Genomic DNA, 12495 nt, shown 5'->3' on the forward strand with positions numbered 1-12495 from the left:
CCTCAAGCATGCTCAGGATGGGAAGAATGGATCAACGTGAAGTTTTTGTGCATTCTGTTGGTTTTCTTAGCTGGGCAATTTTCTTGAAATTGGCTTTGTATGTATGAATTTGACTAATTTGGAATGGAATGTATTGGATTTTTGTGGATTAAGATTATATTTCAATGAACTGGATTGTAATTAAATTTAACTCGTGTGACACATTATGTATTTAATTAAATTTTTTTGTTTTGTCTTTATGTGAGCACATTCATCACATAGCATGTGAAAATATGCATTATAAATATGCAATATACTTCTGGAAATGTCTTGTCAGCCATAAAGACAACTGTATGGAAAAAAAAAAAAAATGCAAATTTTGTAGAGATTACCTTTATAAAAAACATTTATATCTTTATATCCTGATTCATAAACATTTTTCATAAACCTCAATTGACTTGTGGTCATACTGCAATGCATTTTAGATGACTAGCATTTATGTTCATATATCTCAAAGATCATGCATAGGCATAAAGACACTGAAAGGCATGACAACAAGCTTCCTCATCTTACAATTTGGTACAGTTTGTTACAGTTTTATGCTTTTCGTTTACAGTTTACAATAATCAGTTCTTGAGACAGCAATTCGTTTTGTTTGTGTCACAGCTATATGCTGGACACTTTAATGTTTGATAAATTGCAAATTAACTGTACCTATATTGCACTTTTCTAGTCTAGTTGACCATTCAAAGCACTTTTACACTACAAGCCCATTCACCCATTCACATACACTTGTACAGCATGTCTTAGTCTATACAGTGTTACAGGCTACACTGATTTGTTTGTCTATTACAGACACCAGTGGATAAATAGTAGGCAATGTGGGCTTCAGTGTCTTGCCCAAGGAAACGTGGTCCGTGAATGCCGGAAGTTGAACCACCGACGTTCCAATTTGCAGAAGACTCCTCTTTCTCCTAAACTACCCTTATAGTATATAGTAAAAAAAACTAAAAGGTTTTTTTGGAGTCCATCTTAGATTTAGCGGGCTAAAAAAAAAGACAAAAAAGAACACAGGAAAAAAAAGATGGAAGATGACTGAGGGTAGTGTCCCTGATCAGCTGAAATCGCGATTGGTGAGGATCATCGGAGCCACCAGGGTCCAGATGTAAAGGGCCAAACACAACCAGCTGGAGGTGATCTTCACCCACACTGTTGGCCACTTGCTTGTTACAGTGTAGTCTGCATCAGGGCTGTAAAGAGGAAATAAAATTTTTTTTTTTTTCTTTATCTTTAATCTATCACAAAATTTGGTAGCATAAAACACGTGCTGCCTCACAGGGGGCTCTGGTTTTAGAATCTACGTTTGGATTACTAGAGCAAAAAGGGCAAATAATGTGCATTACTGATATCCATAATTTTCATTAATCTCTACATTACTTGTAAAGATATTTTAGAATACAAATTTATAAAAAAAAAAAAATGCTTCACACAGATTCTAACAGATTGATGTAACATTTTTAAATGGCTCGTTTTGTTTGACCAACAGTTCAAAATCCAAGATATCATTATGCAGTGGCATAATGATTCTTCCTGCAGCCCCAGTTAATTCCATATGATCAAAGGGAGCTCTGTCGATCAAAATAGTTCACAATATCGAGCTTATCAGTCAGTCTGCCTTCATTCTTGCTCTTGTCCTACCAGTCAACCCTTAACATTTCACACTCATATTATAAAGCATAACAAAGAGTACCAGTAGTAGCATTCCCAGTAGCATGTTTCTAAATCTCCCACTAAATGTCAGTAGCTATAACATAAGGAAACATAGCACCTTAACCAGAGGTGTGTTGCAAGGTAAAAAGAAATACCTGGCTACTCTACATAGTTTACTAGGTATAAAATGTAAATTTAATCTGGGTTTAAGGTATGCAAATTCAAAAGCTTTTGTTACTTGATATGCTTAATTGTTCCATAATTAAAGGGTCTTTTTCTTTTACTCCCAATATTGCTGTCATTTTTTTTTGTTAAAAAAAGCATAGAGATATCACTAACTGAATGCCCTGTTTCAGTACCTATAGGTCCTCTGAATGCAAAGAATAGGTCTTTGATCTTTCATAAATAAATCTGTTAAAGATACCAAACATATGCCACATTACCAGAAACTGCATGTTGTCATTTAGAATTGAACATTTAATAAATGTTATAACTGTTCCAGAGACCAAAATAATAATAATTAAAGTGGCAAGCAGCGAAAAAGGCGGTGCTTGAATGATGTAGAGGTTGCTTCATCCAATCAGCCATGCAATGAAAATGTGAACACAAGTCAATGCTGACATGCAAACATGACCAGGCTAAAGTAATCATGCAAAATATGACTTGTGTAGGACACTACACAATTTTCAGGCCTCCATGATTAAATCTCTTTGAGGAGTTTGTTATTATGTATTGTTTGTAAAACACCAAAATGGCCTCTTTGTCCCAAAATGGCTGACTTTCCTGTTGGGTTTGGGACATTTGCTCCAACAGGACTTTTTTTTTTTTATCAGTCTTAACATGTGATTGCCAAGTTTCATGAACATCCATTAGTTGCAGTTTTGGGGCTACCACAAAAGGTGGCGCTTGGGAGTCTTTTCCCACCAAAAATTATCAACACCCCATAAATAGATCATTTTGATGCATTCCCTTGGGGGCGTGCACAAAATTTCACGAAATGAATTTAGGAATGGAATAATAATAATAAGAAAAATAATACACACTAGATACAATAGGCCTTCGCACTGCCTTTGGTGCTCGGGCCTAACAAATAGGTCAAAGCTGAGTACAGCGCAGTTATGTAAACTCAGATGAATAAGATCAAGCTGATGGTAGAATGCCCTCTATTACTTATAATTACTTATAACGGTTTGATATATCAGTCGATGCTGCCTGTGGCATACCAAGGCTGCAGTCTTTAATCTAAACTGGTTACTGACATTTTCCCACATTAGAAGGGATGTTCAAATTTAGAAAAAAACAGGGTAGCCCAAGGTTCCACTAATAAATACCAGTTGATGTTTACAAAAAACAGCAGATAATTTGCACAATCCTCAGACTTCTTCATAGTAAGAAAAAACTAAACCTACCCCCTCTCTTAAGTTATACCTGTATTCAATTGGGTATAATAGTTCATCTTATTGTCTGAGCAGCACAAAACATTTATCAAAACAAAGTTCCTTCTGAAAAGCTAGTCCCCACCTTTTCTACTCAGTTACGTATTTGGTACAGTAGCAGCAATCATTTCTCTTACTTTCTTTTTTCGTTGTGGTTCGATATTTTGTTTTGTTTTTGATATTTTATTGTTGTCTTTCAAAATGTAGATCAGATTGAAAATGTAGTAGTCTGGTGTTAGGAGAGGAGATGTTACCAACCTGTACCAGTTGGTGAGTGCCATCATGATGTACAGTGAAGCCAAGAAGAGCATGAAGTGGAAGAAGGAGTAGCTGTACTGCACCGTGTCCTGCTCACTGTTTTCCACCTGCCCAGTTGCCTCCTCTGATTGATCAGTGCTATTGCCCCCCTCAGCGAGGATGGTGGAGTCTTTGAAGGCTACAGTCAACTTGCTGACCTGGCTTGTGTTGGATGAACGAATGCTGTGGACAAAATGGTGATAGATGGGAACTGTGTGCAACACAGTATGACAGATGGTCACCCTTAAATCTTGCATTTTTATTCTGATCTGAAATGTTCAATGTCAAAAAGTAACTTACAAGCAGACACAGATGTTTTATAATTCATTTAAAAAAATGGTTTTAAGAAAGTAAAATGGCCTCTGTCACAGGAACATGAGATTTTTGCGCTTTTTTAAATTAATTTTCCACAGATAAATAGCTTTTTTGGAGGATTGCCAATGCCCAAAAAATGGAAGACAGGAGTAAGTTAGACAGTACCCAGAAAGAGCGCAAAACTCCAAACACAAAAAGGCTGCAGCCCCCTGAGACCCTGAACAGAATAAAGCAGGCATAGAAAAGTACCACATCCATCTTCTGGATGTGACAGACCAAGTATGGTAACAACTGAATTCTAAACGTCGGTCCTCAAAACAGCAGCTCATAAACAAATTGGTAACATCAGGGTGACTTTTCTCACTTTTTAGTGTTCATGGCAATATCAAGTCTATTTCTATATAATGTATTATATCTATAGATCTCACAATTGAAAATAAATTTGTAAATGATTACTGCAGAAATGGTTAGAATATTTACCTGGAGTAAAGAATGCACAGAACAAAAATAATGAGACCCAAAATTGTCTGGGCGTCCCACCACTTTAGGTACGGGGATGTCAGGATGGGTTCCTCTGTTCCAATGATCACCACAGTTGTTTGGTTCTCTATCTCCAGAGGGGTAACTGTTGGGGAGGCGATCTGCTGGAAGATAGTGATCAGACTGGGGTTGCAGTTTTGGTCTGGGTAAAGGAGAAAAAATAGGCACATACAATGTTCAAAACTCTCTTTATATCTCAAATTGAGAGTATACTGATGGCATACACTGAGACTTTTTAAGAAAATTTTCATAGCTTTAAAGTGGTATACAAAATTTGGGAAAAAATTGTAAGTACAAGTAACAAGTTACAAGGAAAAAGCATAAAAAGAAATATCTAAACATCCAGAAGAGGCTGGTTCCTTGGTATCATTCACAGCTGCATACTTTAAAGCAGACTGCAAGAAAGTTGGAAAGAAAATGACCTTCCTCTAGCTGAGAAGAATATCAAATCTGGAAAGCTAGTACAATAACATATAAGAAAGCCGTTCGTAAAGCTAGAAGTGCTTACTATTTATTATTGATTGAAGAGAATAAGAATAATCCCAGGTTCCTTTTCAGCACTGTAACCAGGCTGACGATGAGTACAAGCTCTGTTGAGACACGTATTCCTTTAAAGTTTATTTATTAATTAATTAAATAGTTTCTATTAGTGTCAAGAGTCATAGAATTTTTCATCACGATAATCACTGATGTATCATCAAGTACAACAGTTTTAGAAGTATCTCTAGAACCTGATTTGTATTTACATTGTATTTGTCCAGTCGAACTCTCGGAGCTAACATCAACAATAGTCTCTTCAAACCAATCAACTTTAATTCAATTCCAATTCAACGTTTAAGGAGATTTTACCCTGAATCAACACTTCCATATTACATTTGACCAATCTGTCTTTAATGACTGTCATGCCAGGTCTATGTGTGTGTTCTTTGTTCCTGCTTTATTTTGGTAGTCACTTCCTGTCACAGTCTTATTGTCGTCATCCTAATTCTTCTCACCTGTGCATCGTCTTCCCCTCTGTTTAGTGTATTTATACCCCAGCCTTTGTCTTGTTCGTTGCATGTTTGTCTCATCATTTTGTCATTCGTTCAAGCATTTATTTCAAGTCTAGCTTTCACGTTATTTGACACCTTTGTGTGTTTTTTGACCAGAGATTTTGCCAGCCGATTGTGCACCTTTGCCTATCTACTTTTGCTTGCCCGTGTATCAGACCTTGGAATTATTAAACCGACACTGATTTTGGAATACTGTCTATCTGAGTCGTGCATTTGAGTCCAGCAGTTCGGAGCGTGATAAATGACAGGCTTGGTACCACAGGGTTTGAAGGTTGCTGTAATTAAACCTTGACTTAAAAAAAAACATACTCTTGATCCAGGAGTGTTTGCTAATTATCGACCCATATCCAATCTCCCTTTTATGTTTAAAGTTCTTGAGAAAATTATTGCAGCTCAACTTTGTGAACATTTAAAAAGAAATAATCTGTTTTTGAAGAGTTTCAGTTAGGATTCAGCTAGTCATAGCACAGAAACAGCACTGGTGAAAATTACCAATGATCTCCTCTTAGCCCTGATAGAGGCCTTTTGTCTGTGCTTGTCCTGTTGGATCTCAGTGCTGCATTTTATACAACAGCCTTCTATTATAAAGGCTTCAACATGTTATTAGTAATAAAGGAACTGCATCAGTCATTTATTTGTCCATTGTTCAGAAATCAGTTATGTCTTTTCTTAGGGCTTTATTTGATCAGTTTAGTTTTTTGGTGTTCTTGGCCACGCTTTTTGTTACAGTTATTAAATAAATCAAGTTCTTTCAAACACCTGTCTGGACCGGATCCGCATCTGCATTTGGGTCCTGAGAGAATTTGTCCAACAGTGAAGTATAATGGAGGGAGCATCATGCCATAAGAATGATATTCCTCACCAGGCTAAGTAAATTAGTACAAATTGAAGAAATCATGGATGGTTTTTAAAACAGCCACACTTTTGAGTAAAACCTGTGTCAGTATTCCAGAGAATTGAGATTTAATGGAGTTTGTTGGTGAAAATGTTTATCAGTGTACTGCTTAAGCAACAAAAGTGGTTTAAAGATAAATGTAAAGGTCTTGCAATGATTTAGTCATAGCCCACATGTCAATCTTTCTAAGAATTTGCTGGGATGTCTGTACACCAATGGAACCTATCCATCTCAAAATGATTGGCATGCTATTGTCATCAAAATATAAATAACAATAAACTATTTTGTATATCCAGATTGTGAGGTCATAAAATAACAAAAATATGAAAGGCGTTGTTTATATTTGCAAGGTACTGTACACCATGAATTGCAAACTGAGCAACCAAAGGCACAGCTAATCAAAGCCATCAAGATGAGTCAAGGTTTACTGATTAAAGTGGACACATTCGCAAGGCACTATGCACATTGATTTTCTATACAGTAACCAGAAGCAAAGCAAATTAAGGCAATAACCAGTATATTTTTTTTAGACAAAAGAGCATTTCTTTAAAAAAGCAATGGGTGTACCAAAACGTGGCCAGACTTGTTTCAGTCTGGCATCTAGTCATCTAGTAAAGATTCCATAAACATTCTAAACAAAGAGAAGATTCTCACCAGGTTCATTGGTCATGGCAGACCACGTCAGAAACATGGTGTACAGGGTAATGAAGGAGGACTGTAGTAGACCAGACCGTGGCTGAGACTCCTGGAGGATACAGATATGATCAGTACATCCTTTGTGAACATTCATATACAGGCATGTTGGAATAGTTTTGTGTACCGGTACATTATGTTTTATAAGGAAAACATTTCTTAATTCATTTATCAGTCTATTTGTTGTTTTTTTTTGCAATTTTGGAAATATAAAAAAAGACATACAAGACATTTTGATTCATGCAAGTTCAATTCACTCAATAATATTGAGACAATATTATTTGGGTGGCATAAATACTTTCATGAATACAATACCCTGCCTCCAACTATACAGACCTCCCACCCTCCCTGAACCCACATCTTACATGTCACAACTCTACAGTCTTTAGGCGGCCGTGGCTCAGTGGTTAGAGTGGGTTCGATTCCCACTCTTGCCGCTCAAAAAAGATTGGTGGACTGACAGCTGGAGGGGTGGCACCTCTTTGCCACCCTTGAGCAAGGCACCATACCCCCATGCCCCCCGGGCGCTGTGATTGGCTGCCCACCGCTCCAGTGTATGGCATCTGTCTCCATGAGTGTGTGACCCTGTGCATGTGCATGTGTGTGTTCAACAGGTGCGGAAAGGTCAAATGTGGAGGAGTAATTTCGTGTGACAATAAAGTAATCTTAATCTTAATAACTATGCATCTCCTTCATGAATCTCAGCCTCACCGCCATCTCTCCGCAGATCAAAAAACAATGACACTTAATCAATCTCTCGCTTAAGCCTGTCTGTATGGCTCCAGCAATTAGGAGAGACTGAGCTTGAACAAGGCTGTAGGTCCAGATGATATCAGCCTGAGTCACATTTCTCTTCTGTGGAAGACATCTTGTCTTGTTCCAGCACAGAAAAAATCTCAACCATGTGTCATCAACAACTAAAAAGCAGTTTCCCTAACCTCTCACATACTAAAAAAAAATATTTCAATGAAAGTCCTTGAGAGACTGTAACTGGCTCACCTCAAGAGGCAAGTGAAGATCTTTTCTTTTATCATAGGTTTGAGGTTGAATTGAATGGGGACAAGAGCTTGCAATATAAGGTGCTTAAAGGTGATAGAGAAAGGTTGAATGGGGCATTAATCCTTGTTCTGTGATGTGATATGTAGCCCAAAAAAATTGGTTGGGTCTGTAATGGCTCAGAACCTCCTTAAAATGGTCTCTGAAACAGCTATGTTACTATGCTGGGTTTAGAATGCGTCGTTTGCCCTTATTGGCGTCGTTTCAGAGCTTATCTGGCAACCTCATTATGAAATGCAGGTAGGTGTTGGCGCTATTCGGTTACCGTTGCTTGATTGGCTGCACAAGCCAGAGCTAACGTGCAATTCTTACAACAGGAATATGGCACAACACACATTTAAAACAAAATAAAATGTGATACTTACAGGCTGTACTGATTGCTGGGGTTGATTTTGTTCAGAATCAGAATTAGTTTTATTGCCATTGTTAGTGAACAGTGTTCACTAACTAGGAATTTGCTGCGGCGTAAGGTGCAAACATGTAACATGGGATATAATAATAAAAAATTACGAATAAAAATATATGAATATAAAATGTACAAGGTGTGTACAACAATACACAGTATCCAATATACAGAGCAACAACAGTGCAGCTTCATTAGTGCAATTTTAATGATGGTAAAGTGACTGGGGCAGGTTATGAGGTGATTATGAAGTGTTCATAAGTCCAACTGCAAGGGGGAAAAACTGTTTTTGTGACGGGAGGTTCTGGTCCGAATGGACCGAAGCCTCCTGCCCGAGGGGAGTGGTGCAAATAGAGAAGGGTCAGCTGTGATCCGACCTGCTCGCCCCATAGTCCTGGAGACGTGCAGGTCATGGATAGATGGGAGGCTGCAGCCGATCACCTTCTCAGCGGAGTGCACTGCTTGCTGCAGTCTGTCTGTCCCTGTCGGAACTGACCCTCTACTGAGCAAAATTCCGACTGAAGCCTGCTCGGAATCGTGCAAGGTTTGTGAAACTGTACTCCGTGAAATGCGCAGAGCAAAGGAAAAGTCGGCGGTTGTATGTACTGGGGATGCTGTTAAAAATAAATAAAAGCCATTGATCGTGAACATTGCTTTCTTGGATCGTAGTCCGCTTTCACAGCCTTGGAAGGCACACCAGTTTTTGTTTCTCGCCGAAGGGGCGTGTCTGAAAGGGGGTGGCTATGGATTTGGGTGTGGGGGGGTGATTGTGCCAAAAGTGACGTCACTTTTGCTCAAACACGGATTTGCACTTTTTCTGGCGGCAATTTAAAAAAGGGGGAGTACTTGAAACAGAGGTTCTGACACTTGCTGGCACTTCTGCTCATAATGTTAAGGACAGTTTTGAATCTCCATGATAGGGAACTGCACGGATAGAGTCTTGTGTGTCTGCTAGTCTAAGTTTTTCTAAGCTTCTTTGCTAAATTCAATATCTGCTGTTGAGCAAGTGACCGAAACCCATCCGTGGGTAAAACCTGTTGTCTAGTAGCCTGGGTTGGGCCATCAGAAATCAATCAGAGTAATCAGGGGCTGTGAACATGCAGTCACTCCCCCGTCTGAAACCACTTCTTGGTTAACTCTCGGTGGGCGGTCTCAACCAAGTGCAATTAGCTAACACGTGAACCGCCGTGTTTAATTATGCGCGCAGTAGAAATTAAGGGGCTACGCCTGAAGTGCCATTCTCGGGTAAAGACTTGCGTGTCTATCTGCGAGTGTCCACCGAGCAAGGCCACTGAACAAGGCAACCCTGTCCCACTTGCCTTATCCGTGTCGCTCTGGCCTCACCACCTGTTTTTAAAATGTGCCTCAATCCCATTCCTGTTGTCTCCGGCTTTAGAAAGTTTCACACAACCAAACGCCACCGCAACCTTAATAACCTCCGCTCTATAAAACACACTTTACTCTGTGACACTCTCTTGTCTATGGGGTTGTGGAATTGCCAATCAGCAGTAAAAAAAAAAGCAGATTTCATTACGGCTTATGCCAACCACCTGTCACTTGACATCCTGGCTCTCACTGAGACCAGGATTAAGCCTGAAAATAATGCTACCCCGGGTGCACTTTCGACCAACCACACATTCTCCCACACCTCTCGTACATATGGGAGAGGTGGTGGAACGGCTAATTTCCAACAAATGGAAATACAACCAACTGCTACCTAATGGTAACTACAACACCTTTGAATACCATGCCATCTTGGTAACTGCACCGGTCAAAATTTACATGATTGTCGTATATCTTCCACCAGGACAACTCTGTGACTTTCTAGATGAACTAGACACTTTGCTCTCTTCCATCCCTGAGCATGACTGTCCCACAATGGTCCTTGGTGATATGAATATCCACCTTGACAGTCCTAACTCTTCAGATTGTCTGACATTATAATGCACTGGTTTGAGCAACAACTAGTTTGCAGTCCTCCGACTCATAAAGCTGGCAAAGAGCTAGATCTCATTTTCACAAGAAACTGGGCCACAGAGGCCCTCTCTGTCCCACCTCTGCACTTTTCTGACCACTATTTCATTCAATTCAGAGTGAGTCTCCTAAGAAGACCCTCTGCTTCCACCCCTATGGTTTCCATTATGCCGCAACCTCCACAACCTGTCGCCCACTCGCTTCTCCTCCGTTGTTGCCTCTGACCTGCAGCACATTCTCCTCTCTTGAGGTTAATGATGCCACAGAGTCCCTCTGCTCTACACTGAGGTCTTGTCTGGATAGTCTGTGTCCTCTATCCACCAAACACGCTCGATCCTCTCAGTCACACCCTTGGCTGAATGATACTCTCTGATCGCTGCGCACCAACCTCAAAGCTGCCGAAAGGAAATGGCTCAAATCAAAAGATCCTGCGGATCTAACTAAATTCCAGGCACTACTGTCTTAATTCTCATCCAGTGTCACTGATGCAAAAAAGTCTTTCTACATTAACAAGATTCACAGTACTATTGACACCGGGAAACGTTTTTTCACCTTCAATACTCTACCTCCGCCACCTGCTACCAATCTGATGGCAGGCGCCTCATTTTTTACTGACAAAGCGGCAGCTATAACCAAAAAGTTTACAGTACTGCCTACACCCGAACCTTCTCTAAACATATGTGCCACTAACTCAGAATGCAGAAGTCTTACTGCATCATTTACTGTGTATCTAAACTTCTCACATGTAGCCATCCTACTACATGCCTGCTGGACCCGGTTCCTACTAATCTATTCCAATCCATTGCTCCTACTGTAACTGCAGCAGTCACACGTGATTAATGCTTCACTGACATCGGGCACATTTCCTACCACATTCAAACAAGCTTGGGTTACACCACTGCTCAAGAAACCTTCCCTCCATCCAATCGGCCGGTCTCTCTGCTCCTTTTTCTGTCTACAACCATTGAAAAGGTGGTCTTTAAACAGGTCAGAGATTACCTCTCACAAAATAACCTCCTTGACCCAAACCAATCGGTTTAAAAGTGGCCACTCCACTGAAACAGCTGTGACAGAAGCTTCTAAGACAGAACCCTTAAAAGAAGCCAGAGCAAAAGCTATGTCCTCAGTACTCATCCTGCTCGACTTATCAGCTGCATTTGACACTGTCAACCACGGCATCCTTTAATCCATACTCACTCGCATGGGCATCACAGGGAGATCACACTCCTGGTTTGAATCATACCTCACTGGACGGTCATTCAAAGTACCTTGGCTTGGTAACATTTCTGCAGCGCACCACCTCACCACAGGGGTCCCCCAAGGTTCAGTACTGGGACCTCTTCTCTTTGCCATATACACCACTTCACTGGTCCAGATAATCTGATCACATGGAACATTTGTCATTCCCATCTGACAACCAAACGGTCTCAGCACGAATCTCAGACTGTCTCTCTGACATATCGAAATGGATGAAAGCCCATCACCTCCAACTAAACATCTCAAAAACTGAACTGCTTGTCTTCCCAGCCAAACCAACCATACACCACAGCATCTGCATCCAAACTGAATCCCTATCTCTTGTTCTGTCAAAGCTTAATGGAACGGCTCCCATCTACTTGAATGCTCTCGCAAAGACTTACGTCACGACTCGGTCACTCTGGTCGTCAAAGGATTGTTGTCTAGCAGTGCCTACACCACACTTAAGACAATTCAGACTCTTTTCATGTGGTGTTCCACGATGGTGGAATGACCTACAGTGCAACAAGAACAGGGGCTTTCCTGTCTATCTTCAAGAAACTCTTGAAGACCCAGCTCTTCAGGGAGTATTTCCTATCCTATCACTTCCCCTGTACTTCCCGACCCCCTCTACTGCACTTTCTCTTTCTGTACTTCCCTTGATGCCTAAACTCTATCTCTACACTGTCACCCCTCTGACAGAGTCTGACTAGTGGTTTCCTTCTACGTAGCTTATTGTTAGCTGTAATGTTATATCCTCATTTGTAAGTTGCTTTGGATAAAATGAATCCATCATCCATCCATCATCTACCGCTTCTCCGGGGATTGGGTCGCGGGGGCAGCAGCTTAAGCAGAGAAACCCAGACGTCCCTGTCCTCCACTTCTTCTAGGGGGACCCCGAGGCGTTCC

The 12495-nt window shown here is 40.4% G+C and overlaps 1 protein-coding gene across 1 annotated transcript in view; it reads right to left on the reverse strand.

Moving 5' to 3' along the window:
* Positions 1-1093: 1093 nt before the first annotated feature.
* The window catches only part of serinc3 (serine incorporator 3), a 48996-nt gene continuing 37594 nt past the window's right edge, over positions 1094-12495 (reverse strand). Inside the window, exons 6-9 of the mRNA XM_075462283.1 lie at positions 6879-6969; positions 4218-4419; positions 3384-3605; positions 1094-1229 (exon numbers count right to left, since the gene is read on the reverse strand). Coding sequence (XP_075318398.1) covers positions 1094-1229; positions 3384-3605; positions 4218-4419; positions 6879-6969 — 651 coding nt within the window. The remainder of the gene's footprint in view (positions 1230-3383; positions 3606-4217; positions 4420-6878; positions 6970-12495) is intronic.

The sequence above is a fragment of the Odontesthes bonariensis genome, chromosome 3, assembly GCF_027942865.1.
Source record: "Odontesthes bonariensis isolate fOdoBon6 chromosome 3, fOdoBon6.hap1, whole genome shotgun sequence".
NCBI classification, from domain to species: Eukaryota; Metazoa; Chordata; class Actinopteri; order Atheriniformes; family Atherinopsidae; genus Odontesthes; species Odontesthes bonariensis.